The 26,169-nt window shown below is 39.1% G+C and overlaps 2 protein-coding genes and 1 long non-coding RNA gene across 4 annotated transcripts; 2 read left to right on the forward strand and 1 right to left on the reverse strand.

Annotated features, from left to right (window-relative positions):
* The first annotated feature begins 2,363 nt into the window (after positions 1 to 2,363).
* LOC145484471 (uncharacterized) lies at positions 2,364 to 10,208 on the forward strand. 2 transcript variants are annotated; one of them, XR_014049011.1, is made up of 6 exons: positions 2,364 to 2,906; positions 4,800 to 4,986; positions 5,870 to 5,982; positions 6,513 to 6,560; positions 8,974 to 9,001; positions 9,713 to 10,208. It is a non-coding gene; the product is annotated as an uncharacterized LOC145484471 (long non-coding RNA). The 2 variants fall into 2 exon arrangements; XR_014049012.1 differs by lacking the exon at positions 2,364 to 2,906 and having other exon boundaries at positions 4,004 to 4,986.
* Positions 10,209 to 11,200: 992 nt separating this feature from the next.
* On the reverse strand, positions 11,201 to 19,327 carry LOC145484439 (mitochondrial amidoxime reducing component 2-like). Its single transcript, XM_081463062.1, has 7 exons — positions 19,119 to 19,327; positions 16,527 to 16,706; positions 13,948 to 14,110; positions 13,227 to 13,367; positions 12,545 to 12,615; positions 12,113 to 12,184; positions 11,201 to 11,815 (listed from the first exon to the last, which is right to left on the reverse strand). Exons 1-7 carry the CDS (start codon positions 19,325 to 19,327, stop codon positions 11,689 to 11,691), a joined length of 963 nt encoding a protein of 320 aa, XP_081319188.1. The 3' UTR covers positions 11,201 to 11,688.
* An 857-nt stretch (positions 19,328 to 20,184) lies between these two features.
* On the forward strand, positions 20,185 to 26,070 carry LOC145484440 (mitochondrial amidoxime-reducing component 1-like). Its single transcript, XM_081463063.1, has 7 exons — positions 20,185 to 20,411; positions 21,953 to 22,126; positions 22,305 to 22,467; positions 23,075 to 23,215; positions 24,289 to 24,356; positions 24,742 to 24,813; positions 25,467 to 26,070. Exons 1-7 carry the CDS (start codon positions 20,191 to 20,193, stop codon positions 25,585 to 25,587), a joined length of 960 nt encoding a protein of 319 aa, XP_081319189.1. The 5' UTR covers positions 20,185 to 20,190; the 3' UTR covers positions 25,588 to 26,070.
* Positions 26,071 to 26,169: the final 99 nt, after the last annotated feature.

Consider the following 26,169-nt stretch of genomic DNA (forward strand, 5'->3'; position numbering starts at 1 on the left):
CGATTGAACTTGATTTAAGCGACTTTTTTGAATTCCGATTTTCCCTTTATAAAGAGAGGACAAGGCGAAACACCTCAGTCGGAACAGCCTGTCGAACGAAGTCAAAAATCCCAGGCTAAAATGTACCCACGGCCACAAATCCACCGCAGAGTTCAAGGGCAAAGGTTGATCTTTCATTTCAATCCTCTAGCCACACAATTGCAGCCCTGCGAGCGACGCCAGGCGGCTCTTCGTGTCCCCAGTGAAACGATAAAACTATGGAAGAGCTCCGTGTCGTTTGATCCGCGACATAACGACCGTTGAAATCGGCTTGGTAACCTCGTCATGTTAGCAAACCAAGACTCGCGGGGGTACTAGACCGCAATTTGTCAAATTTGTCAAACGTAAGATCAACGGCGAAAGCTTCGTAAACTGAGATCATTTTTGAAGTGGAAGTCATGGTAAGTTTTCACGTTTACGCACCTTTGAATTACTTGGTCCTCGCCTCACCAATTTAACTTCATCTCCCCATAATTCGTTCAGAATTCTCCCGAGCAAAAGAGAGTTCAATTTGCTTACGGCAATTTCTTTCTCTTCGTATGCTCTAGACAAAATTTTGCTGGCTTCCATTACAGTTTCCTCACAATATTCGTAATTCCACAATACCCTAAGAGAAGCAAATTTAGTTTATCAGCTCGGGAATATTTTATACAAACAAATCAAAGGTGCATAAACGAGAAAACTTACCACCACTTCCACTTCAAAAATGATTGTATCTCCTCAGTTTCTACGGAGCTTTCGCCGTTGATCTTAAGTTTCTTTGGTTTTGAAGCCATTTTGCAAAAGCGTTCTGTACGATTTTTATTTTGCATTGTAAATTCGACCTGAGGGGATTACAAGAAGTTTAGTTGACAAATTGTGGTCTGGTACCCCCGCGAGTCTTGGTTTGCTAACATGACGAGGTTACCAAGCCGATTTCAACGGTCGTTGGGTCGCGAATCAAACGACACGGAGCTCTTCCATAGTTTTATCGTTTCACTGGAGACACGAAGAGCCGCCTGGCGTCGCTCGCAGGGCTGCAATTGTGTGGCTAGAGGATTGAAATGAAAGATCAACCTTTGCCCTTGAATTCTGCGGTAGATTTATGGTCGTGGGTACATTTTAGCCTGGGATTTTTGACTTCGTTCGGCAGGCTGTACCAACTGAGGTGTTTCGCCTTGTCCTCTCTTTATAGAGGGAAAATCGGAATTCAGAAAAGTCGCTTAAATCAAGTTCAATCGGTAAAATAACCACACCAGGAGCAAACAACACACGTCTGGAATAAGGTCAGCCATTTTTATTGAGAATTTTCACTTTTAACTACCTCCATGGATATCTTGTAGAAAATCCCATATAAACTCTTATAATTCGAAGCCGTGTTGTGTTGCTTGTGTGGTTCATAGAGAGAGCTTGGGCTGCCTGTGGTGATTTCACCAATGAATCAGCTTTGTGATTGCGTCCTACCCTGTAACGCATTGATGCTGTCACTGCACCGAATCCTTGTTTGCACCATTCTTGGCGAGTAGATCGTAGTCTTGTTTGATACTCTGATTAGCATCTTTTGAACTCAAGGATTTGTCTTATTCTCTCGCACCGATTGTTAATTATGAAGAGAGATCGGATGTTCTGACTGAAGTCGTCAGCGAAAAATGAATCAGCCGTAGGAAATTTGTTTACGTTTGGATGTTTTGTTGCAATATTCCCGATATCCGGAACAATTTTTAAATTTACTTCCGTATGTTCTTTCGAGCTCTTGCTTCATCAGTTTTACTACTTTAAGCTACTTTAGCTTTAGTAAAGCTATTGTTCGGGTCAGGGTCGTAGATTTTTATAATTTTCATTTCATTCAGATTCTTTTTCCTAAACTGATCATGAATAAAGTTTTTTTCGGCAATAAAAATGGTGAGGTTCTTTTTTTTTTGCATATTAGAGATCGAGACAATTGAAGGATGGCAAACATATCTTTCCAAAAGTTCCTTTATTTTACCACTTTAATTTATACGGCGACTTTTAAGCCAGAATTTCAATTGCCTAAGTGTCAATTTTTCAATCTGTTCTTCGCTCACACTGACGCCGGGAATATCATCAGAATAGAGATTGACACCTCTTCTTCGTTCGCCACGTTGCTTTGAATATTTACCGCGAGGGCTGTTAAGCCTCGTTTCGGTGCGACTTCCGGTTTTTTCTGGAATCGGTGCATTCAATGGTCTCCTTCGCAGCCGTTATTAGGGTCGTCACGCAACGCTCCTCCCCACTAACGGCCGTTAGTGGGGAGGAGCGTTGCGTGACGACCCTAATAACGGCTGCGAAGGAGACTATGCATTCAAGTGAGTTCAGTATTTCGCCACGGGGATCGGGGAGACCATGGGAAGTGTTGCTGGAGTGTACCAGCAAATGTGTGCAACCTCAAGCGATTAGATGATCTCCGTCAGCTTTTAGATTTTTATTGTAGTTTAGTTCTAGTTTAAAGATATTTTAGTTTTTAGTAAAAACGACCCCACTAGCTTTTTAGTTGTAATTCTCGTTGTTTCGAATAATTAAGTCTATTAGTCTTATAAAGACATTCATTCATTCACGCGAACAGTAGCTTGAATTTCTTCGATTTCTTCGGTGCCGCGCTCTTCGCGCAGCGAAGCGCACGCGAGTAGCATCATGTTCAGAAAACAGGAAATTACCATCTTCGACCATCTTCAACTCAGCTACAGCTCGACAGCTTTCCCGCCAAATTGTCTGATTGGTTCGGAACAAACGGAAAGATAGCTGATTGGTTAACTGTACCAAATGATTTCTTGCCCTGGTACCCAGGCGCGCGCGCGCCTCCGAAATCTGAAAAACAAAGATGGCTTCCGAGAAAGCGACTTTTTGCATCGCCTGCTCTAGAGTTTTAGGTAAATGTTGCTATCTCTAGCTTTGCACTCTTCTTCCGAATGACAGGGAAATGTTTGGAAAAAGTTGTTTTAGTGTAACAAAGCTTTTTACAGGTTTTCACCTTTAGTGGCGAGCAAATTTTTCCCTCGCGACTTGTGAAGGGTGAGAAAATGTTTCACAGCAAGTGCGAAAAACGTGTTTTAAGAGCGCCAACGCAAAGTTTAGGGAAGGGGTAGTTTGCAGAGAGTGCTACTGTAAGTTGATTAACAAGAGTGGAAGGAGATAATGGTCAAAAAGCGGTTTGTTCTGTAATTGGTAACTGTCTCTCCCCAGTTTGAGCACTCTACTGGGATGAGTCGTTACTGATGCAATTGCGTATGCTCACTAGCTCGCTAGTTTGAGCACTCTGGTAATGGCTTAGATACTACCACATGTGTAGTATTTGGGGCGGCTTTTTAAGCTTAGCCTCCATCCTAGTCTTCAGCACTGCACTGATGAGGCCCAGAAGGCCGAAACAGTACTGTCTGCAGTTAGTTAGTTAGTTAGTTAGTTTTTACAAATGGTAAACGCCATAGTGTGTACTATTGAGTTATGGAAGCACGCGGGAGGTTGCTAAGCACAAACGAAGCTTCTTGAGTGCTTAGCAAACCTCCCAAGTGCATCCTTAACTCAATAGTACACGCTACGGCATTTACCATTTGTTTTATAACATAACATTGAAACATTGGAACAACAGAAGTCCTTTTATTGAGCTACATCACAAAAAAATGTAGTCTTACATGACAAGAGAAAACAAGCGCGCGAAAATTCATTCATGACAACCGACTGCACACCAGTAACTCGATAAAGTTTCATCTTCACACAACTGTGAAGACAGTTTCGCATTTCTGGGAGAAGGACGTCGGCCATTACTTTGGAAACAATGTCTGTCAAAAGATTTGCTTTGTGAACATTGGCACACACATCAGCAGCGTACACCCATGGGCAAATAGTAGACGCTAAATTAACCAATCAGAGCGCGCGCTTTGCTTTAGTTATGTTATAAAGTTAGTTAGTTAGTTAGTTATATATATATATATATATATATATATATATATATATATCTGTTTTTTATAGATGTTTATATTGTTTTCTATTGCATTTGAAAATAGAGAAACTCTTTTATGGATAGCACTTACTGTAATCTGCAAAGCTACAATTAGTTTCAGTTGTCTTGAGGTTTTGTAGCCTAATGGTGACAAAGTATTGCTGCTTGCTGGTACTGTTGCTGCTTTCAAAATATTTATTTTCTGTTGCTGTTTTTATATGCATTAGTCAGAATGATTGAGTGGTTTGATGTAGCACAGTAATGTTGAAGTGCAGGTTGGTAGATTTTTAGCTAGGTAGTAACATCATGAATCAAGCATTCTTCTGAGTTTACAGTGATAATTAGTGAGCTTTGCCGTCATATTATTGATGAAAAATAAGTGTTAAAATTCTTGTTTTGCAAAGCACACAATACAACATGTAGTTACAACTTAACATTGAAATGTTAATATGAATACACATGAACTCAACATGAATCCCGAGCTTTAAAGACAATTCCTGCTGGTACCCATTTGTATACCTGGGTGGAGAGAGGCACTGTGAGAGTAAAGTGCCTTGCCCAAGAACACAAAACAATGTCCCGGCCAGGGATCAGACCAGGACCGCTTCATCTGGAGTTGAGCGTACTAACCATGAGGCCACCATGCCTGTAGCTTTTGGTAACTTCTTTTTGGTAATATTCGACACATGATTTGACTGAATTTCCCACATAGAATTATTTGACATCAAAATCAGTGATTAAGTGATTGTACAAACTGGAGTGATTGTACTGCTGTGAAATGTGCATTTTGTTTATTCGATTTCATTTATAAACTTTTCCCCAACAGGTCATAGCTGTCATTCCAACAGCTCAAAAGTATGATTTACGTGTTGCTATACAATCATTATCTGGAGAGATCCTTCAGGAAGTAGCTATAGACCAAACTGGAAGTTCACCTGTTGTGGCAGGTGAGCCCACTGACACTGCTGGTGAGCCAGTTGGTGGTGAAACTGCAGAGTACCTGGTACAGCTTGGTAAGTGAGGGTCAGAAAGTTGCAGTGCATTTTTGTCATGAGTCCTTGGCTCAGGAGATTGGGCGACCACTCCCTATGTTTACGACTTGAATAAAGTTACCTTACCTTCCCTTACCTTACCTTAGACCTTTACATGGTTAGAGTGTTCAATACTGAGTTTTTCATCCAGAATGGTAATGATTGTTAACACTCAAGATGGCACATCTTCAAATGATGCTGAAACTCTTGAAACAACTGCAGAACTTTCAACAGTGCCACATTGGTAGAAAGTAGAAAATTATGCTCTTTTTTATGTAGTTATTTAATATTTTTTGTATCTTTGTAACATTTATTAGTGTATAGAACGTGGCCAAAATATATAATTATTTATTGCATGAGTGATAAAATTTGTCCATTGTGATTAGCTGAGAGCAGGCAAATTAATGTTAATTTTTGATTAGTAATGCCGTGCAAATTAATGCACACACATTCATAAATATCATAACAAAAGCCCAGGTAATTGAGGATTTACACTATTTGTGATACTTGAAAATTCTTTCAGATTGCACTTGCCTAAAGGCTTGTGAAATTTTGAGAGAATTTTTGAATATCACTCGTAGTGTATTAAATCCTTATGTTAATTGCACTTGCATTCATGCCATTACCTACAGCTGTAAAGTATACTAATCATGTATAGATTATTGCATTTTTCCTTTATAATTCTGTGTAGAATCAATATTTTCCCATGAATTTTTTTGAAAATAAATGGTCTCAATGAGATCTATCTGGAAACACGCAAACATTTTTTTTCAAAATAGTCAACTGATATGGAGGTATACTCATACCTTAACATGTAACATGATGAATGAGCTACATATAATATTATCACTCCTTTAAATTGTAGGCCTGGAGGATTTTACAAGACAACAGAGTGTGACATCTAATGTTAACCAACGGTTGAGGTCTTGTATGTTAGGAAGACCACAGGAACATACATGTACCTGTTATTACTGCCAGGTACACATATACAACACTTATTGCATTTCAGTTGGTTTCAGTAAATAAGAAATTAGTGATTTACATTTTTCATGTTAATGCAAAACTAAATAAAGGGACAGCCTGTTCCGGGCTCAGTCTGCTTGTGGAGGCAGATGAAATCAAAATCCTGTCAATATGCAATTAGTCAAACCTAGCTTTTCTTGCAAAAATGTATTTATGAGAGTACACGTTACAAGCAGCCAAACATTAAGCATAATAAGTGTAATAATTACAATGTGATCAGGTGGAAACCAAGGAATTTAAAACATGCAGTTTATTGGACATACATGTATCAAAGTACCAAATATATTGAGGTAAGCAACTAGACATTTAAGGTCTGACCTTCAGCCCCAAACTCTACAACACTGATATACATGTATGATGAAAATGAAGGTCATTAAAAGTACTCCTGTCAGATGGTTAAGGTAATTCTGTGTTCATATGCTACTGAAGTATATACAAATAGTTCAGTTTTTCTTATCTCTATCTCTTCCTCTTTATGGTTCCAGGTTGGATTTGATCATGATGACCAAGCGCTCCTGGATAGAGCTCGAGAGGTAACTTTCTAGTTTTTGTGCATCGATTAAAGCATTAAATTTACAAGTTACTTTGTTTTTCACACTGCATATTTGAATAGAGAAAGGTTTGCTGCTTCGCCCCCTACACAGACACTTTTTTGCACTTGTCACACAGACTTCCCCCACAAACATCTGGTGAAACAGAAGACTATTTACATAGCCTTATCACAGTGCACTTCTCCACCAAGGCAGAAAACTTAAAATGGACCTAACGAAATTTTGCAAGAGAATTTAACAGATACCAGCATGGCCTTTCAACAAGTGTGTAGATATAAAACTAGTTAATTTAAATCCTTATCACCAAGAGGCTATAGCGTATTGAGTGAAGAAAAATACATACATTTTTGCATGCAGATATTCATTAGGCTAGTTCCTTCCCAATGCTGGAAGCCTGTTGGCAGGAAGTCTGCTTGAAACTCGAGAACTGATCACAGTGGCAAGGCACCAAAATACTTTAGTGGCCAAGTGCACATCCGAACTTTTTACAATATTCTGTTTAAATAGTGCTCAATAAACTAAAGTGTATTTTGCAATGAAAAAGATGTGTTTGTAAATCTACGAACCCAGACTGGATTCAGAAAATTGCGTACATGTAAATGTATTTACTTTAAAAGCATTTGTTGATGATGCTAATTGGGCCACCCTGGCTAAATAAAGTTGCTTCTAATTACTTGGTAAATACTTACTGTCAGTTTAACAAATTGATGTCAGTTTTTAATGTGTCTGTCTTTTTATTGATGATAAATTGCATCATAACAATGTCAAAGTGGTTCTGCAGTAAACTTTGACAATGTTATGACGAAATTTATCATCAATAAGAGGACAGATGCATAAAAAAACTGATGTCAATTTGTTTTTTACAGTAACAAGACCCAAAATGGTCAAATGCTGGGAATAAATGAGGGGAAAAGGCGCAGTAAAGTTGCCGTAAACAAAGATAAAGTGAATTTTATTCAAAATGATGCGCACATTGTCAATAGCTTTTCTCGCTTTTTGATTGGCTACTTAAAAAAGTCCATGAAATCTCATTGGTTAAAAAGTTGACAGTTTGACAGCTGAAAGTTGAACTTGAAAGCTTGCATAAATTAAAATTTTATCCGTTTGTACTCTTATTGATGATAAAAATAAGCCAATCAGCGCACGAGAAATTAGACAGTTATTGTAAAATGTTGATTTCAAATATGTAACATGTGACAGTAGAAAGCTTAATTTAATTCTAGTTATTGCGCCAAGGGATCCTCTTCAGTTTATGATTGGCTTTGTATTAAACAATGACCCAGTGCCAATAGGTTCTAAAGTAACCCCCATGTGATCTCCAGCTGACCTTTACAATATTAAAGGGAAAGGAAAGTGCCATTTGTTTCAGCAGACATTTGTGGGAGAAGAAGATTGCATAACGAGCCCAAAGAGCATCTGTTTAGGAGGCTATAAGTTTGCTTCTTTAAGTCTGATATTTTTCAGCTTCAGAATGAGCATCCAGCTCTGTTAATAGCTGTAATATTATCATTAATAATTACTTTTAAATTCAGTTTTTACAGATTATTGGAATTTGTCAGCAGCAAGCAGATCACAATATCTGGCTCAGTCTTGTCTAATATATTGCTAATACCATTTCAGAAAACCAATGGCAAAACAGCCCTGTCCTTATAAAATTCTCAGGCCTTATGCTAGCCTAACTATGGCCTGATTTTGTAGTCTGAGTGCAACAAAATCAGGTCTGACAAAAGCAAAAGATGTAGCCTGAGAGAGTGTGAACAGCCTCTCATTCAGGCCAAGACTCTCACTCAGGCAAGGTCTTGCTCTCCAGCAACTTTTTCCATACAAAATAATCTTAATTTTTTAGAAATTCAAACCATCATAAAATCTCATTATTTATAGCCAGGGACCGCAAACTTGGCCATTTTGATATTTTCAACATGCGTTCTTATGAAAAGTAGGTCACATGATGGCCCAGCTGCAAAGGACCTATTTTGTGGGAGGAGTTGTGTGTGTGTGTGTTATGCAAGTCTAAAGTCTAGGAAATTAATTTTACAGCATTCTTGGTGCACTGAAAGTAGACAGTCAACAATGGTCAAGTAAATTGTTTTTTGGAACTGAATTTCCTGTGGTTAGACTGCAACATAAACTTTAATTTGTGTATTCATAGAGGATTGTGAGTCTGTGTTAGATAAAATTGTCTGGGAGAGTTGAAAAGATTAAACTTCATGATGGGGAGATCTTGGTCTGCTTACTTTGCACAATTATTCCAATAGCCTTTCAAGACCCTTGGTGACTGTGCTGTACTATAATACTGTGAACAAGTCATCTCTAATTGCATTTAACTTCAGGTTTCAAGGAGTAAATCACATAGTTCATCCAATAACTCACGTTTGTTTTTCTGTCCATTTCACAGATCCGAAATGATATTCAGGCTGCATTTGGCAAGTACTTTAGTTTTACAAACAAATAGCCTGCAATGACTGTCTTCAGGGTCAAACATGTCCATTTTAGGTGCCTGAAGTAGATTTGCTTTATTAGTACCAGACTGTACACTTAAGATGATTTCGGCTGAGTACAGTTATATTGAATACAGTTAAGATGAACTCATCGAGACCTAAGCTCTCAAGCTGACCCCGCAAGAGGAAATTGAATTTGAAGTTATCCATACTTTAATAAAACAGACAGTTCAAAACACAATAATGCACGCTTTAAGCATTCTTACAAGGTTTGACACAACTTTCTCGAGAATGCTTGAGAATTTAATCGTGGGGTCACTTACAGAAATGAATTAGAGTGAGATGTTTCAAATAGCATTCAAAAAGTTACAGTACTGTGCTTTGAGCAGACTTTTAGTAAATAATTTTTGCACTGATTGCTCGAACTTTGAGTGGGATCCGTTTTAAATTTGTAATTGATAGTGAGTGATGAGATACATTTTGTGAAGTTGTATTTGCACTGGGATGGTAATGCTAATAATGGCTGGCTATTCAGTATTGACCCTGGGTTGCTTGCTTACTGAAAGGATGCTTCACTGAAAGGAAAATCTGGTCCAATTTTTTAAAAAAGGATAAACTAATATTACAGCATAAACCTATAAGGCTGAGTATTTGATTGGGGTCATTAATAATTCTTTTCTTTCTTTTTTTTTTCAGCCTTGCTAGGTGATCAGCCCTTGCCTGTAGGTTCTCTGTGTTAGACTTCATGCTGTGGAGCCTGGCATAGACATGCAGTCACCTCTACAAGTAGTTATAGATTAAGAAATAGTGAAATGAGGCTGGCTCTTCCTCAACCTTGCACCGATTATGTTCATAAAAGGTTCTCTTATAGCGGTGCCGTGTTGTGGAATAGCCTTCCAAGTGATATTAGAGTATCTAAAGCATTAGGTGAATTTAACACGAAGCTAAGTAACTTCAGTTTTGAGTTTTGAGTGAATTAATGACACGGCGTCCCTGAAAAGCAGTACTTTTGTTTTCATTTATTTCAGTTGAAATAGGTAGTTAGCTCAGTTTGTTTAGATTAGGCTTTTATTCTTTGTAATTACTTTTATAATGATTATTGTTTAATTTTTACATTTGTAGATATTTTTCCTTGTATTCAACTGAGTGGAATTTACCGTGTATAAATAAAGTGCTCTATCTATCTATCTTTGGAATTGGAACCACCATAGCCTGCGTAGCAAGCGTTCCTGTACGAAGAGCTTTTCCGCATTCTGGTCGCGCGTAAATTGGAGCGAGAGCACAAAATCGACAAAGCAGGGGGTGATGAGGCGAGGGAGGGAACGCTTGCCCGCAAACCCCTCCATTTTGAAAAACCCGTTCGCCCACAAACGGGGCTTCTGATTGGTGCGGCGTGGCCATCTTGATTGACAAGTGTATCAAATTCGCTTGACTGATTCCAGGAATAACTCGAGTGTGACTTGCTTGCACAAAGCCGTGGGGGAAGGTTCGTGAAATTGTGCTAGCCCCAGCGAAGATTGCTACGCAGGCTAGTATTCACGAAATTATTCACGTCTATTAAGCTTGTTATGAGAAAGGCATAAGTTTCTAAATTAAAGAAACTGTTGGGCTGCCTCGACGCGGGGCAAATGAAAAACTTGGCTTTTATAAGGTAATATAACGGTCGAAACGAGGAAGTGAAGCTGAGCTTTCGAGCGTTAGTCCACGGTTAGTGAGAACTTTCCTAGTCAGTAGGCCTCGATAGTTCGCCCCGGTCAATCGTTCTCGGGTCACGTGGTCCGAGGCGAAACACATGCTCCCGGCCTTATTCCCGGCCTTTCGTCTGGGATTCGCGGATTGACCGCGAAGGACTGGGAAAAAGCTGTACAGAAACTCGGCAAGACTTTTCAATTTTTTTTTTTTTGACGAAGGGCTCACTATGCTCTGGTAACGTCAGCTTCACAAACACGCTACCCGCGGCCATTAATTTCCTTTTACTGATTTCAAGTAGATAAATAGCTCAAAGTTTGTTTCGGCCTAGCTAGCGGTAACGAGGTAAGTAAGTAAGTAAGAACTTTATTTAAGTGTCAGTGTATTTAGCCCATGTGGGCTAATTGGGGCACTGTATTAACTCTACCTAAAAATTTTCATTAACAGCATTATAGGATTCTCTTAAAGAATTAAAATTGAAATATTGGTAAACAATGAAAGGAAATAGAAGAGTATATGTTGTCCTAAGAACGAGTAACACTTTTACTGACAAAAAAACGTAAAACTTGTAAACAGTCAACTGAACACACAGGTAAATACAATGAAAAAGGAAATACATCTATATTTGCTTCGTGTTTCCCAAATCAAACTCGATCACTTGGGAAATCCAGTGTTAGTCACATGACTGTTTAGTACATTACATTGTGTCCACAATAAAGTTGAAGGCCTGTATATGACAGAAGGCCTTTTGAAAGGTGGTGGTCTAGACAGTTTAAAATCGTCTTTTGATAATCCTCAACAGTCCTTATAAATCATGGCAAATCTTTGCTATTTTTGTTCTTAGTTTAGTTGGATATTTCTTCATTGGAATTCTAACTATGTTACTAACCACTACCACGTTTTAACGTCTTCCTCAACTGGAAGACCTTGAAGGTAATTCTAGCTATACATTGAGATTTCTTGGAATGAAAATTTCGCCCTTTTTAACACCAAACCATCACAGCATCTCCCTGCCGTATGACCCCCACCCCTTCCCCGTCAGGAGCCGCGTTGATCCCAAAGAGAGGAGATCTGTCATATCTTGGATCCCTGTCCTCAGGAAGCCTTATTCTGAAATAAATTAAGACGCACTTGTATAATTATGTTAATTGTGTGCCTTGGCAAGGCACACAATTAACATAATTATACAAGTCAAACTTGCGTGTAGTTAGTGTAATATAGGTACAAGCAGGGCTGTAAACCGAAAATGTGTAATTATGATGGATGACATTAATTTTATGTGCTACCTCTCGTATTTTATAGGATGAGTCTTAGAGGTTGTATGATATACAGTACGTTCATTATTTGAGAACATTTGCTCCAAGGATTGCAATGTTGGATGTTACAAGCTTGTTTATAATAATATACCTTCGTAAAGTAGCCAAAGGTTCATCTCCTTTCTTTTCTCCAGTTTTTGGATTGACAATTGGCAGGCTACACCTTTGAAAATGACAGAAACACTCGCTTAATTAATGACAAAAGTTAACTTGAAATGATTTCCAGATTTGGTTATTTTTACTAAATTTTTCAGTCTACCCTAATTCACGCTTGCTAAGCTCTGCGATTGGGTCAAAGTGCTTATGCATCTAGCCAATGAGAACGAAAGGTTTGTTTAGTCAGCCAATCATGTGCAAAACCGCGACCAACCTCAACCAACCGTGAAATGGTTCCCAACTTTTCCCGCGCTTTCCTGCACCGGTTGTAAGGTTTTACTGCGAGCTCTGATTGGCTAACCACAGTATCGCGGTTGCGCGCGTTTGGACTAAACTAATAAACACGATCTGTCATTTTATATGTTACCTTCCACATCTGTTTAGATATCGGAATACAACATCTCCTATTTTGATTTTTCTGCCGCCTTCCCATTTGTCCTATTCAGGAAAAAGGAAAATTTCAAAACATCAGACGTTCGTGTATTGCTGTCATAAAGGGCTCTGTAATTACGCAATGAGGTGCATGGTGATTTCCGTGCCGTTTTTTCACGTCGGGCGATATTTTATGAGCCTCTAAACAAGAGAACTGACGTAACTTAAATGAGTAAAAGAGAAAGAATTATTAGAGTATTTCCCTTTATGACTTATGGCACGAAACATTGTTTTCACAGGTAATGAACAACGAGAGCCCGAGAAATTATATGAAATCTTATATAATGTCCTAGAACGCGAGAAACAATGTGGCCAAAACATTGTTAAAAGCTTGCAAGTGTTTTCTTTAAGCGCAATTTGCTGAGCAAGAAAAGTTCTTCTAAGTTCAGCGTGACACGTGTTATTTCCGCAACCGAATATTGCATGTGCATGCAACACGGAAAAGAGGGGAACAATAATGTTTCTCCGTTTATGGGGGCTCAAGAGCTGCACAATACCCCGCACTTGCTGTTTCAGAACACGCGTTACAGACAATATTTGATGCACTACATGAAATTCAAACCATATTTAACAAAAAACAACCTCTAAAGTCAGAAAACATTGTTTGCCAAACTGACCTCTTCAAATGCGCTGAGGCCAGCAACCACAATATTCGGACGAAATCTTTCCATTTCCATGGGCAGGGGCAGCTCTTTATTTAGCATCGCTAAAGAATCTTCAGCGAGAATCATGTAAGGAGCAAAATCTCCAAATGTTACCTGTTAAATTAGAAGAGAACAAAAACAATCAATGACTTTTTGCCTCATGCGTACGGAGCTCGTTTGTCCGAAAACCGTGCTCATCCATGGGTACTCTAAACTCCCATATGATCTCATCGAATTTGGACGCGCACAATTTTTTTAAAAGATACTATGGAATGCAGAATACATTAACTGAGGTTGCTATTGTTAGTTCTTAAACTGGACGCTTATCATTCTGTTAAATTTTAACGGACACATGAAATAAGTATGAACTGTAGGTTCTACAATAAAAAAAGAACGTTTGTTCCAGCTAATAGTGGTCGCATCGACGAAGGCCTCTAGGGGGTTTGGGGGAACAAAGGAACATACTCGCATAATTCAAGGGAACCAGAGATATTTTGGGGATTATTGCGAGGGAAAAAGGAATATCTCTAACTTAACGGGAACTTAAGTAGAAGGTTAGGGCACCAGGACTAGATTAATGGGGAGCAAGGGAGAAAATACAGGGTGAAAATGTAAACCCGAGGGAGGGCTTTCTTGACGAAATAGCCATACGGTTTCCAAGCCCTCCGTATGTATGTTGCTTAAAATATGTCACCTTATCTCCTGCCTCGCCAATATCACTCCATTCATCGTGTTCTCGAATTACTCGAGGTCTAGACAGCTTGTACATTTTAAAACCTGGTTTATTCATGTATTTTGAGAACCACTCTGCGGCCTCGTCTCCAACATACTGACCCTCTCCCTCCATTCCAAAGATCCTGTTCAAAATAGAATTCGGTATTCAAGACTGAACAATTTAAATACTGGACATTTACTGAAAAAAATACTTAAGGTCATTCCCCAGTATTGCATTGCGCATCCCTTGTGCGCATAATTTCACGCGTGATTAGCGCGCGAGCATTACAAAATGACGGCTTTTTCTTTGCAGGTGAACCTCGCCATAGAGGTAAATCGTCATTTTCTCGCAAACGAGTATGGTGACCTATCATTTTTTTCTGTTGGTTTGAACTGAGTAATAATTTTCTCTGTGTAAAATAAATATGGACCAATTCTCAGTGTAGAACAAAAAGCAATCGTCGGAAACGTAAATTTAGCAAGCAATCGTAACTACAATCATGGTGCCACGTAGGGGCCAAACCACCCCCCTAATGTTTCATGAAGGCTATATTTGCTTGGTTTATGTATTTCTGAACCAAGTTTGGCAGATGAACTTTCTTTGTTCTCCAGTTCATTTTAATTTGGAATTTGTGACAAAATGTCAGATTATGACGTCATAATTGATGACGTCACCAAAACGTGCTATAATTTTTTGTAAAATCTGATAAAAAGATTATGTCATTGGAAAGGCCTTGACTTGAGGAGTAAAATGCCGGAAACCGTTTTATGCTATGATAAATATTTTTTGAGATATGGTTAGTTAAATATTTTTTTTGTTGTCCCCCCCGGAGTTTGCTTAACCATACTGCCCTTCTTAAGTCAGTCTCTTTGGTTTATTTTTTTCAGTTTTATTCTAGGAAGGCTAATAATCTAGAAAAATGGAAGGCTTGATGTTGTCAAAAATCGTATGGTTTTAGAAATTTGATTTTCGGCTTTATTAGGATGGTATTAACAGTAAAATACGGGTGACGTCACAGGTTATGACGTAACAAAACTAATTCTAACGCAATAACACTAGAGGGATAATTTTTACTCCGATTTTCTTCTTTATTTTTCCTTTAGCCATCTGGCACATCACATGTGCAACATAGCTGCATTTGCTGGAACAAAATTACGGCTCCAATTTGGGGATTTTTCTCAAGGGGTGACCCCATATTTTGCAGAGTTATTTTTTCATATTTAAAAATGCCATATTTCATTTAACTTTTGTGATATGGACAAAATTTTTTCAGGTTTCAACTCCCCTTGATGTGCTCTTTCGAACACATTGTAAAAATATGCATATTAAAAACTTCAAAAGTGGCAAAAAACATGACGTCATCACTGTGACATCACAACTTTGACATTTACTGACATTTTTCACGTAAATATAATTGGCAATAGTTCTCCTGCTCATCCGCCAAGTTTGGTGTAGAAAGAGTCAATACTTTTTAAGTAATGCGAAATAATGTGAAATACCCAAGAACTGACGAAACATTTGGGGGGGGGGGGGAGGGGTTTGGCCCCTACGTGTGCTATTATAAGGATTTATACAAGGTGCTTTTGCTCCTAAACGAACATGGGGACCCCTCATTTTTATTTCAAAATTTAAGTTCCTATAATGTAAACAATCGATAGGCAAAGTTTCACAAAAATCTCAGTGCAGGTTTTATTTCAGCGGAATGACCTTAACCCTGCTTTCTACAGTATGCATAAATAACCGGCGCCCGGCAGTAATTAAGGACATGCCATAGTAGTATGACTAGTATAACACAAAGCCCTTATGTTGAGAAACAGAGAAACTAGTCCAGTTCTAGATCTAGATCTAGCCGTCCTGCGTAGAAAGCGTTCCCATTCGAAGAGCTTTTACCACAGTTCTGGCCGCGTGCAAATTTGAGCGAGATTCAAAATACCCTCCTTGTCGATTTTCATGATTTCGGTCCAATTTGCGCACGGCCAGAGTGCGGAAAAAGTTCTTTGCACGGGAACGATTGCTATGCAGGCTAGATCTAACCGAATAACCAAGTTGTCGACCTTTTGTGTGACAAATCCAGACTTGCAATCTCAGACACTTTAAATCCGGAAAATTAAGACCCATCGATCACTTATCCTACTTCAATCAGGGTTGAAAACTGAAAACTGCATTTTGATTTTGGTGTGAATTCACCTTTTCCCTTTTAAAGGAGGTAAGGTCACGGAGGTGCTTGTTTGTCCAATTTTACTCCGCTCTCTTCGGTCCGGTGTTTGTATCTTTAGTTGGGACGGGGAGACGTACGTGGGTAGATTACATTTTGCCAAACACAGCTAGTAATCGAGCCTAAATCAGACGGAATCGACTTTTTTTTAAAATAATATTCGCCTTGCAAAATAATATTTTAGAAGTTAAACATTTGTTACAAACTATTTTATACATATGGTCCAATTTTGTCCATGGAGCAAAAACCATTTTTGCCCCTTTGAACTCACGACCACAGGACCTTTCATCACCCAAAATTGCTGGCTGTACCTGATTGTTACACTGATAATTCACTGACTCACTTGATCCTTTTGTATTCTCTTTGATCAGCTCTTAGTTGTATGTTCAGCTTCAACGTCTCCATTCCAGGTGCATCAAGACAAAGATATCTGCCATCCTCAAAACGTGGAACCACCAGAGCAAGCTTTGGGTCTTTACGCTGGGTAATAAAGTTACCCTTCTCATCCAGAACAATCCAGTGCCTTAATTTGAAGAAAACAACAACAACAACAAAATTAATAGATCAACCTGAACGCACGCGCAAAATAATGTGGCAATCCTGGTCAAAAGTCTTAGGACACTTTGCACTTTTGTCAACATATGGTCTTTCTGTCCACCTCCCCCTCCCCACCACCAAAACAGTGTTGATGTCGATTCATCCAAAGTAGACGAACTATTCCAGCAGTGCTTTATGGGGTGAGGGGGGCTCGGAAAATTAAATAAGGACTTCCCACTTTACAATAATGCGTCACCAGTTTTGACCAGGATTGTAGTTCTCAGATCTCTAGAAACAAGCTCGCCGGTATTCTATCATATAACTCCCTAATAATCAGTTAACGAAATACAGTCGAACCCCCACTAATGGCCATCTCCACAACGACCATCTCCACAACGGTCATCTTCACATTTACGGCCACCTCTCTGCAACGGCGAACTCTCTACATCAGCCACCTCTCTTCAACGACCACTTTATTTTGCCCCGGCGGATTTAACCTCTCTGTAATAGCCACCTCTCCGCAACGGCAACGGCCAGTAAAGAGCGTCCCAAGAGTCAAAATAGCCTCTCGACAGCGGGCAGTTAATCAATGACTTACGAAAGGTGCATTCAAAACCCCATTTTTATTGTGAAAGGTCACGAAACTTGGATCCATACCGCGCGTGACGTGGTCTCTGTTTCTGTTTGTCTTTTATTTTATTGACATGTTTTTATTTTGTTAATTACTTATTTATATGCTACAGTAAACATTAAAAAATAAATAAACAAATAGATTTAAAAAATGACAGTGCTGCACCCCCCCGAAAAAAAAAAATCAGGATTCATATTACCTCTACTCAAACTCTGCAGAAATGACTCACTTTACCTAAAAATAACCCCGGGGGGTACTCCCGTAAAAATAGGGTGGGGGCGTGTCCACTTCCCAAAACCCTTACCCTATTTATGACCAAAATCTGCAAAATTTTCCTACCCTATTTATGACCTGACCAAAAATTTGATACCCTATTTATGACCGTTGGGGCCTTATGCGCAACAGAGCGCAAAGAAGATACGTGAGGTGAGGTGATTTATGGCCGTTGCGGCTGGCACAGTTGCCCTAAACATAATTTATGAAGGTAGTAGCTTCCTCCAAAAAACATACCCATGTCAAGACTACAGTGCAAAAACCATACCCTATTTATGACCAACACGGCTGAGAAACCATACTCTTTGGGGCTACACACACCTATATAGCCCATATAAGGGAGTACCCCCTCCCCCCGGGGAAATAACCCTCGTGAACTTACAGACCAAAATATACCTCAGCACAGTTACGACGTTAAAACGCCATACATAATAACAGAATACCCAAATTATCTTTGGATACAACAGTAGCTACCAGCTATGGCTGACCCCGAAATTAATCAATCAACAATTAGCAAATGGTGGTCACCCTACCAGTGGTTTAGCTCTATAGTTATTTATGGTGATCAGATACTAAATCTTTAATATATGTATTATATTTAATCCTGCAAATTCAGTACAAAAACGGTGTAGTCTTGTCTTGTGTTGTCTTTGAAACGCTAGCACGCACAAGGTCAATATCTACGTACTTTATCGCACTTGACTGCCTTACGACCACAGTGCTTTACTCAGAGAACGTACAGTATACTTGTGGAATTCAGAAGGCTCACTCATAGGATTCATTGTCAATTTCTTGTCTTTGATTGCTACTCTGTTGAAATCTATTTTACGAGGCTTTCGCGCCCTCTGTTTTGCAAGCAATATCATATACACGTGGCATATGCATGGCGAGAGAATATTCAGAAGAACATCTCGTGTTGGCGTGGTGCCAGCATTATTGCACTTCAATTTCACAAATTGCTGCTCTAAGTGCGTTGTTCTCGGTTCTATTGTAGCAATAATTTGTCGCGCATTTGCTAGACTTTCTGAGAAGTCCTTCGTCTTGAAATTCATGAGGTCGACTTGTGGCAAGTCTACGCATTTGCAAGTGTTTAGATATGAAATTTTATTCCCGAAGGGGAGATTAATAAAACACGTTTTCTTTTCATATGCTTCGGTGCGATATTATGTAACTGCCCATGGCCAGTGCAACAATTGCTTCCAGTGTTTAAGTAAAGAGTTGTGTACATTAGTTACACATTTTTTCAATACAAAAAGTGAAGATTCTTTTTTAACTCGTATATTTGACCACGTCTGCACTGAGTCTGCACTTTGATCTCCAGTTGATTCAAACAGAAAAATATGAATTCCTCTGTAGTTTATGATTCAAACTTCTTTCTAATCCCAAATATGCATGTTGAATCCGGAAACATACTCTAACCCCCAGGGAGCCCTTGCTCGAACATTCTGGCCGAGTTAGAGAGCTGCATGGCTTCCTAAATCACGTAAGTCTCACCTATCATACTCCATTCCTTCTTTGAAGCACTTTATGTCGCGAACACGAATTCCTTTGCAGGACTTAACAGGATAAACGAAAAGCCCAGAAACGCGCCCCACCTCCTTGAAAGACTTTCTTCTCTGTTTTTCTCGCAACCATAGTACAGCACAACTCGCCAAGACAGCGACAGGTACACCAATTAAGAGATATTTTGAGTATTCCGCCATCCTTTGCAGACTTCACCAAGCGCAGACTCGATCGGCCCTCAAAAGCAGGGTCGAGCAGGTCATATGGGAGGGGCGTGATCAGAGAATTGAAATACCCAAGTCACTCGTCAAGCTATTGGAATGGAAGATAAACATCCTTTGGAGTTTATTTGGACGGTTTAACGTTCCGAAAACTGAACAGATAAGTCTGTCTAAGTACTACTGCGTTTGGGTAGCTGTATCACAGCCCGGTAACTCTGAAATTAGATTGGTTCAGATGGTAAATATTAGGGATACACAATGGTGAATGCAATTTAGCGTCACGCAGTGCAATGTGATATTAGAAGTTGTAAGTGCCCCCGCAGAAAGTACTTTTTGCGTCTTTTCTAACGAGATGTGGTAAACTGCTCTGCTGTAAATGCTTCGTGAGAGTATTATGTAAAGAATATCATGTGCTAGAATGAGTTAAACAGAATGTGTTGGTTTAGTTGACTTAGTTGATTGTTTGGATCATATTCATGGTAAGATGCCTAAGTTACTGGAACACCGGTATGAGTGATATAGCTTACACACAAATAATAAAATTTTTAGTTCATACAAAAATGTTCAATATTACTGTTTTCAATCAGCAGAAATAACAGAGAGCGGGGACAGATTTAGTGATAACTATTACTAGTAATAATAATAATATGCACGAGCTCTTGATTACTGAACCGTGCAACAACCGCCGTTGTTTCAAAGTAAGGGACTGGGAATGAGTTTGCAAATTTGGTCCTTTCGTTACGCAAACGCGTCACGCAACGCTTAGTTTACAGAACACAGAGAAGCGGGGTTAGAGAGTTGAGAGACGACTTTGCAGACGATTCAACTGACAATTCACTCAAATGGGAACATCTCATTCACGAATATGGACAATTACTATTCCTCTTTCTTTGCCTTTACTTGCATTTGCGTACTACAGATGGAGACAGAGGCAACTGAGAAAGATTGAGCATTACGAACAAATCGGCCATGTAACAGGCTTATTTATTTACCCGGTCAAGTCTTGTGCGGGAATTTCGCTTGAAACTGCGGACTGTTTAACAGAAGGATTACAGTTTGACAGGTCTGTTTATTTGTTTGTTTATTTGTTTGTTTGTAGGAATGTTATAGACTTAACATTATTATGCAAAAGACCGCTTTTACGCATGTAAGCCTATATCGGCTTGGCCCAGAGTATTCAACAAATTAAACACGCATACAAGGTCATACAAACTACATAACCATTAAGCTTATGCCATAAGCATTGCCTCGGAGACCTTGAAATTTGGAAAATCGTGAATTAGGTCTGCTGATAACCGAGGTGAGCCTATGATCTACCTCATTTTTGCGAGCTCTGATAACGTGTTCTGCATGGTAGAAATGAAAGTTTAGTAGTACAAGAGGCTTCAAACCCGCGCGGTTAAAATAGCTTCATGAAACTCTAGTGTGTCGAATATATGCTTTATCTTTTGTATTAGGCCCTTTTTACTGTCTAATATTGTGTTTTTCTTTTAGAGACTTACAGAAAGAACACCTTACCTAGACTAGATTTTTGCCAAGCATAAATATGTTCCATGCAGCTTGAAAGTTCCCAAACCTCCAACCCTTCCTTCCCCCCAGCCCTTATCCTACCATCCTCTCCCAGTGCAACTTCCTTCCCTCAACCTCTCTCCCTGTTTTTCTGATCTCATGGGTAAGACAGATGACCCCTAAGGATTGTGGGCTTACCACTACCCTCCCTCTCCCTCTAATTAGCCTTTAACAGCCACTATCCTCCCACAGGGAACTCTGCCATATGGGTCTCCTTAGCATAGGAACTAAAAAAATCCATGAGCAGAACACTAACTGTGCTTGGACCATGCCACTCTGTTCAAAAAGAAAAATCTTGCAATTATCATGATTCAATTCAAAGTGGTACAGGGACTTGGCAGGAGAGTAGGTAGCTTGTGTTTGTTTCATAGGATGATAGGGAGGGTGGGGTTGGGCAAGAGTGTTTTCAGTGGACTCTTCTCTTATACACTTCCCTTACAGTGGCCATAGAAAAATTTAATTTTAATCAGCCAGGCTCCCAGCAGGGGGAGAACTTGCATATAAAAGGGATGGGGGTGCTCATCGTACTTGTAGGGGTTAAAAAAGCGGTTTTGGTAACTCTCAGTGTGTTCAGCCTTAAAAGGTCCACAGTGGGAGCTTTTGCGGTACCTTTTAATGTATTGAACTGAAAAAAATATAACAGGAGATAAAGTGCTATGTAAGAATCAGTACCTCTTTGGGGAGAAAAAAATTCAAACCACGCCCATAAAACAGGATTTTGTTATCTCTTAGGGGTTCTTTTAAAATTTTCAACAAGCACCCTGTCCTTTTTATATGGAAGTCCCCCCCACCCCTGGGCTGGGCCCGGCTTACTCTTGAAAGTAATGTTCTGTTGTGAGTAAATTGCAAAAGATTTCCCACTTTCTGCCCTCTTCTGTCCCACCTTCCACTCCCCCATACACCCCACCCCACCCCACCCCACTGCACCCAATGCCATTCCCGTTCCCATTCCCTCTTTACTGAAAGTTAGTTGCCAAAGAATTGCATGGCCTCTCCATAGCTAATGTAGCGTATTTCTTCATTTCTCTCCACAAGGTACTGGGTTGTGGTAGACAGAGATGACAAATTCATCAACTCTGTTGAGAAGCCTGTACTATCTCGAGTTATTCCACATTTTGAGGATGACATGCTTTGCCTTAATGCTCCTGGCATGGCTGACACCCTAAGAGTCCCATTATACCTCAACACTCAGGAATATAAAGTCCTCAGGTAAGAGAAAAACAGACATATGACTGAATGACAGGATTGGAGGTCAAATGCATTAATAAAAAATGATTGCACTCCATTGAAATAATTTATTATGTCATATATTAAGGTTAATAAATAAATATTTATTGGCAGATATTTCAAATAGTTTATTTATATTATCAATGGTGTGATCTCATAGGGTGCTTAGGATTTCATCCAAAAGTCAGTATGCAGGAGATGAGGCAGCTGCTTGGTTTTCAACTTTACTGGACAAACCAGGTTGCAAATTGTACCAGCTTAATGAGCCACGTGATTCCACACAGGATACAAAGTGGGGAGATTTAGCTCAACCAGGAGACAGGGTATTAATACATGTTCATAACATTGTACAATCGCAAACTTAATTTAATGAGGGAATCTCTCTATTAATCATAGTATCTTTGTTTGCTCTTCCTTTGACAACTTGGCATTCAAAGGAATTGTTCGAATCCACCTACCTTTGGTTCTGTCACATTTAGACATTTTATCCACCCTAAGTTACTAATTATTAGCCACTTCTTTACTGTACATTATATTACATTATACTGTCAGTAGCAACGCCAATCATCCCACAGCTGCTCACCTGTGTGCTCAACCTGGGACCCAGCTCAACGTGGAGTTGTCATCGAGGCTCCTTAGAGATGCAAGATGGGGGGGGGGGGGGGGGGCAGGGGAGGGGGAGGGGGTAGAAAACAGACCACTTCTCTTCTGGGGTCCCAGCCACAGTCTGTGCCTGAGCCCACCTTATTAATCCACAGAGAGCAGCAGTCTGCAGAAACTGAATTGAACGCAGTGTCAGTAGTCAAAATAATCAAGCAAGAAAGCTTTAAATGTGCAATTTTCTTGATCGATCCATGGCAGTTTAAAACAAATGATTTATAATTTAATGACTTATGCATTTAATGCCATAATTTTATTGTTTTCATCCAGGTGGGATATGCAAGCTTTGCTGCATATCACATGACCACAGAGTCATCATTAGTGGCAGTGAATAACATTCTCCCAACCCCAGTTGGTATGGACAGGTTTCGTGCTAATGTTATTATAGGAGGCACAGAACCTTTTGCAGAGGTTTGTTTTTAATCTGTTTAATTACTCCTTAAGGCTTCAGATTGAAATATGCACACAATATATAATTATGCAGATAACGGGCCACAACCATTAGCATTTAGGCTAGTTACACTGTGTGTGACGTGCAGTGGCCTCATGGTTAGTGAGCTTGACTCCGGAGCGAACAGTCCGGGTTCAAGCCCTGCCCAGAGACATAATGTGTTGTGTTCTTGGGCAAGACACTTTACTCTCACAGTGCCTCTCTCCACCCAGGTGTATAAATGGGTACCTGCAAATTTAACACTGGGGGGTAACCCTGCGATGGACTAGCATCCCATCCAGGGGGGAGTAGAAATACTCTTAGTCGATTCAGGCTACTGAAACTGGGATAAGCTCCAGCCTGATGAGCCACTTGGCTCGTATGCAGACTTTACCTAATACCTTACCTTACCATAAAATTATGCAGATACATGCATGTAAAGGGCCACAGCCATTAGCATTTAGGCTACTTAGAGCTCTGCATGCAAATTATTTGTAAAGTTTCCAACATACAGAAACCATTAAAAACTATCTTTATTTTCTTATCATGACACAGGATGCGGTGTTACAGGGCGTGTATATAAACACGAAATGGCAAATTGTCAAAATGGCACTACAGTAAGCTTAATATCACTGACTTGACTGAAGTTAGCTCTCAATTATAACTGTAAGGTTTAACCCTTAGATACACCCATATCCCACATTGACTGTTATCATCATTTTTGCCATTTTGTGTTTTCATGCTCAGCCCAACTCACCATGAATCTCACTGTAGCTCAGTGGTTGCAGAATCTGACTGGTGAACATATTAAATGTCATGGGTTCAAATCCCATCGGCAACTCAGATTTTTGAAGTCCCACATTTGCGAAATAAATATGAAGAACCTTTCATTTTTTTCTACACCTAAATTTACCATGTCTAATTATTTATCAACACTGTGAAGTAGTTTTTATGTTATTAAATTTACTAAGTATAATATTTAGATTTTTGACATATGTACCATATTTATTAAAAGAATTAGTGCATTGGTTCTCTATAAATGATTCCATCAAAGGATAACTGGTCTCAGAAAATACTGAAGATTGCAGATGTGAGGTTCAGAACACTTAAAGATTGTGGAAGGTACCATTGACTTATCAAATGATTATAATTGTAAATATTGATTAAAAATTATAGTGATCTCAGTCACTATAATTTATATGGCCAGTGCAATCTGAAAATTAGTTTATAAAATAATTAATAGCGATGTACATGTAGGCAAGCATTAGGCTATTTGAGAACTTCCAGCTCAATATGATGCAAAAGTTCCTGCTTCATCTTCAGGTCCCATATAAGTGTGTTTCTGATTTATTTGAATAGGCCTAAGAATGGGAAAGGGTCAGCATGGGGCTTCAGATCATTAGGAGGAAAAATTAGGCAATATTCATCTTCTTACTCAGAAACTGGAAGTCACTTAGTAAAGTTTCAATGAACAGCCTAAATAATCATTCTTTCTTTTTTTCTCAAGGTGTGTTCAAACCACTATAGATCCGGAAACAGGGATTAAGAATGGATTGGAACCATTGACAACTTTAAGAAGGTACATTTTTTTACACAGATTTTGTTTGGCAGTACTTACTTTGACCAATTGCATAAAAATGTAATGACACTAAATTGCAAATTTACACACTGGAAAACCTTTAAGACTTGCATTGATGAGAGAAATTGTTATTAAATTTACCTGGAAACATAAGCATGGGGGTTTAACCTTAGTTTGTATATTTGTTATTCAAATTTGTTGTCACTTACATGCATGTGCAATATTGGTGTATTGGTGTATATGACTTCTCAAGTGCATGTAATTGCAATTGGGCCACATTCGATACATCAATATTCTAACATGGATCCAAGGCTTTTGGCTCAAAATTGCAATTTTTTAAAGTTTCATTTGTCTCACAATTCTCAAAAGAGACTTGGAAACAAAGAAAACACCGAATTTACTACAGGTTTGTCCTGAAAGCCTCATAGCCATGTCAGAATATTGATATATCAAACATGGCCTATTGGTCTACTGGTGTAATGACTTCTCAAGTAAGACTTGTCAAGTTACAGTAAATTGTTATCAATAATTACACACTCTATAAAGTATTCTTCCCATCAGAAAGTTGTCAACTACATAAAAGCACTCACTAAGATGCACAATGTACTTGCTGTAGTTTGTGATTCTTGTTCACTGCTTGATTTCATAACTAGGACAAGACTGCCTCCAGACAGAGATCCAAGGCATGGCAATGCTCCATTCTTTGGGATACAAATGGCTCCAGACTGTGAAGGAATCATCAAGCTTGGAGACCCTGTGTTCATTTCCTGCTGATTACCATCTGTCTGAGGAGTATCACAAGTCATTCCACCTTACTGCCAACAATAATTCTTAATTAATAAATATTTTGTATTAATATCAATGTGCAGTTCAAGAAATATCCATACTCTGCGTCCCCCCCCCCCGACCCCCCAACCACTGAAAGGATTGAAATTTCCTGGGCATGGGGTTGGGGTTCTGTAAGACCAAAAAAATTATAAGAATGTATGAAGGTTAATTGGAATTTCCAGAGAGGGGTTGGGGGGGAAGGGGTCTTAGAAAAAAAAATTCACTTCTGTGGGGGAGGTATAGCTATTTTCTGGAAAGTTCTACACAATGTAGATCTGGATAGTATTTCATTGTTCCAATTTTTATGGACAGTAATTGTGTAATTCTTTATATTGATAAGAAATTATTCGCATTCTCATTACTTCAATTTCTGGTGTTGATCCACCAGTATGTGTTGTTCATATGGGATGAATTAAGAATTCAAATCAATGCAAAATTTACTGAGTCAGCTTCAGTGTTTTGTAATAATAAATCAATTTTCAAATTCAGGTACAACACAATATTATCGACAATATTTAAAAACTTTTG

Source organism: Orbicella franksi, chromosome 4 (assembly GCF_964199315.1).
Source record: "Orbicella franksi chromosome 4, jaOrbFran1.1, whole genome shotgun sequence".
NCBI classification, from domain to species: domain Eukaryota; kingdom Metazoa; phylum Cnidaria; class Anthozoa; order Scleractinia; family Merulinidae; genus Orbicella; species Orbicella franksi.

Excerpts from the sequence above, each read along its gene's own strand:
- LOC145484440 (XM_081463063.1), top strand. The coding sequence starts at position 20,191 with ATGGGAACATCTCATTCACGAATATGGACAATTACTATTCCTCTTTCT. Across the intron at positions 22,127-22,304 it reads CAGGAATATAAAGTCCTCAG|GGTGCTTAGGATTTCATCCA; the intron begins GTAAGAGAAAAA and ends GTGATCTCATAG. Across the intron at positions 24,357-24,741 it reads ACACTTAAAGATTGTGGAAG|GTGTGTTCAAACCACTATAG; the intron begins GTACCATTGACT and ends TTTTTTCTCAAG.
- LOC145484439 (XM_081463062.1), bottom strand. The coding sequence starts at position 19,327 with ATGGCGGAATACTCAAAATATCTCTTAATTGGTGTACCTGTCGCTGTC. Across the intron at positions 16,707-19,118 it reads GAAGGAATGGAGTATGATAG|GCACTGGATTGTTCTGGATG; the intron begins GTGAGACTTACG and ends CTTCAAATTAAG. Across the intron at positions 12,185-12,544 it reads TATCTAAACAGATGTGGAAG|GTGTAGCCTGCCAATTGTCA; the intron begins GTAACATATAAA and ends TCATTTTCAAAG.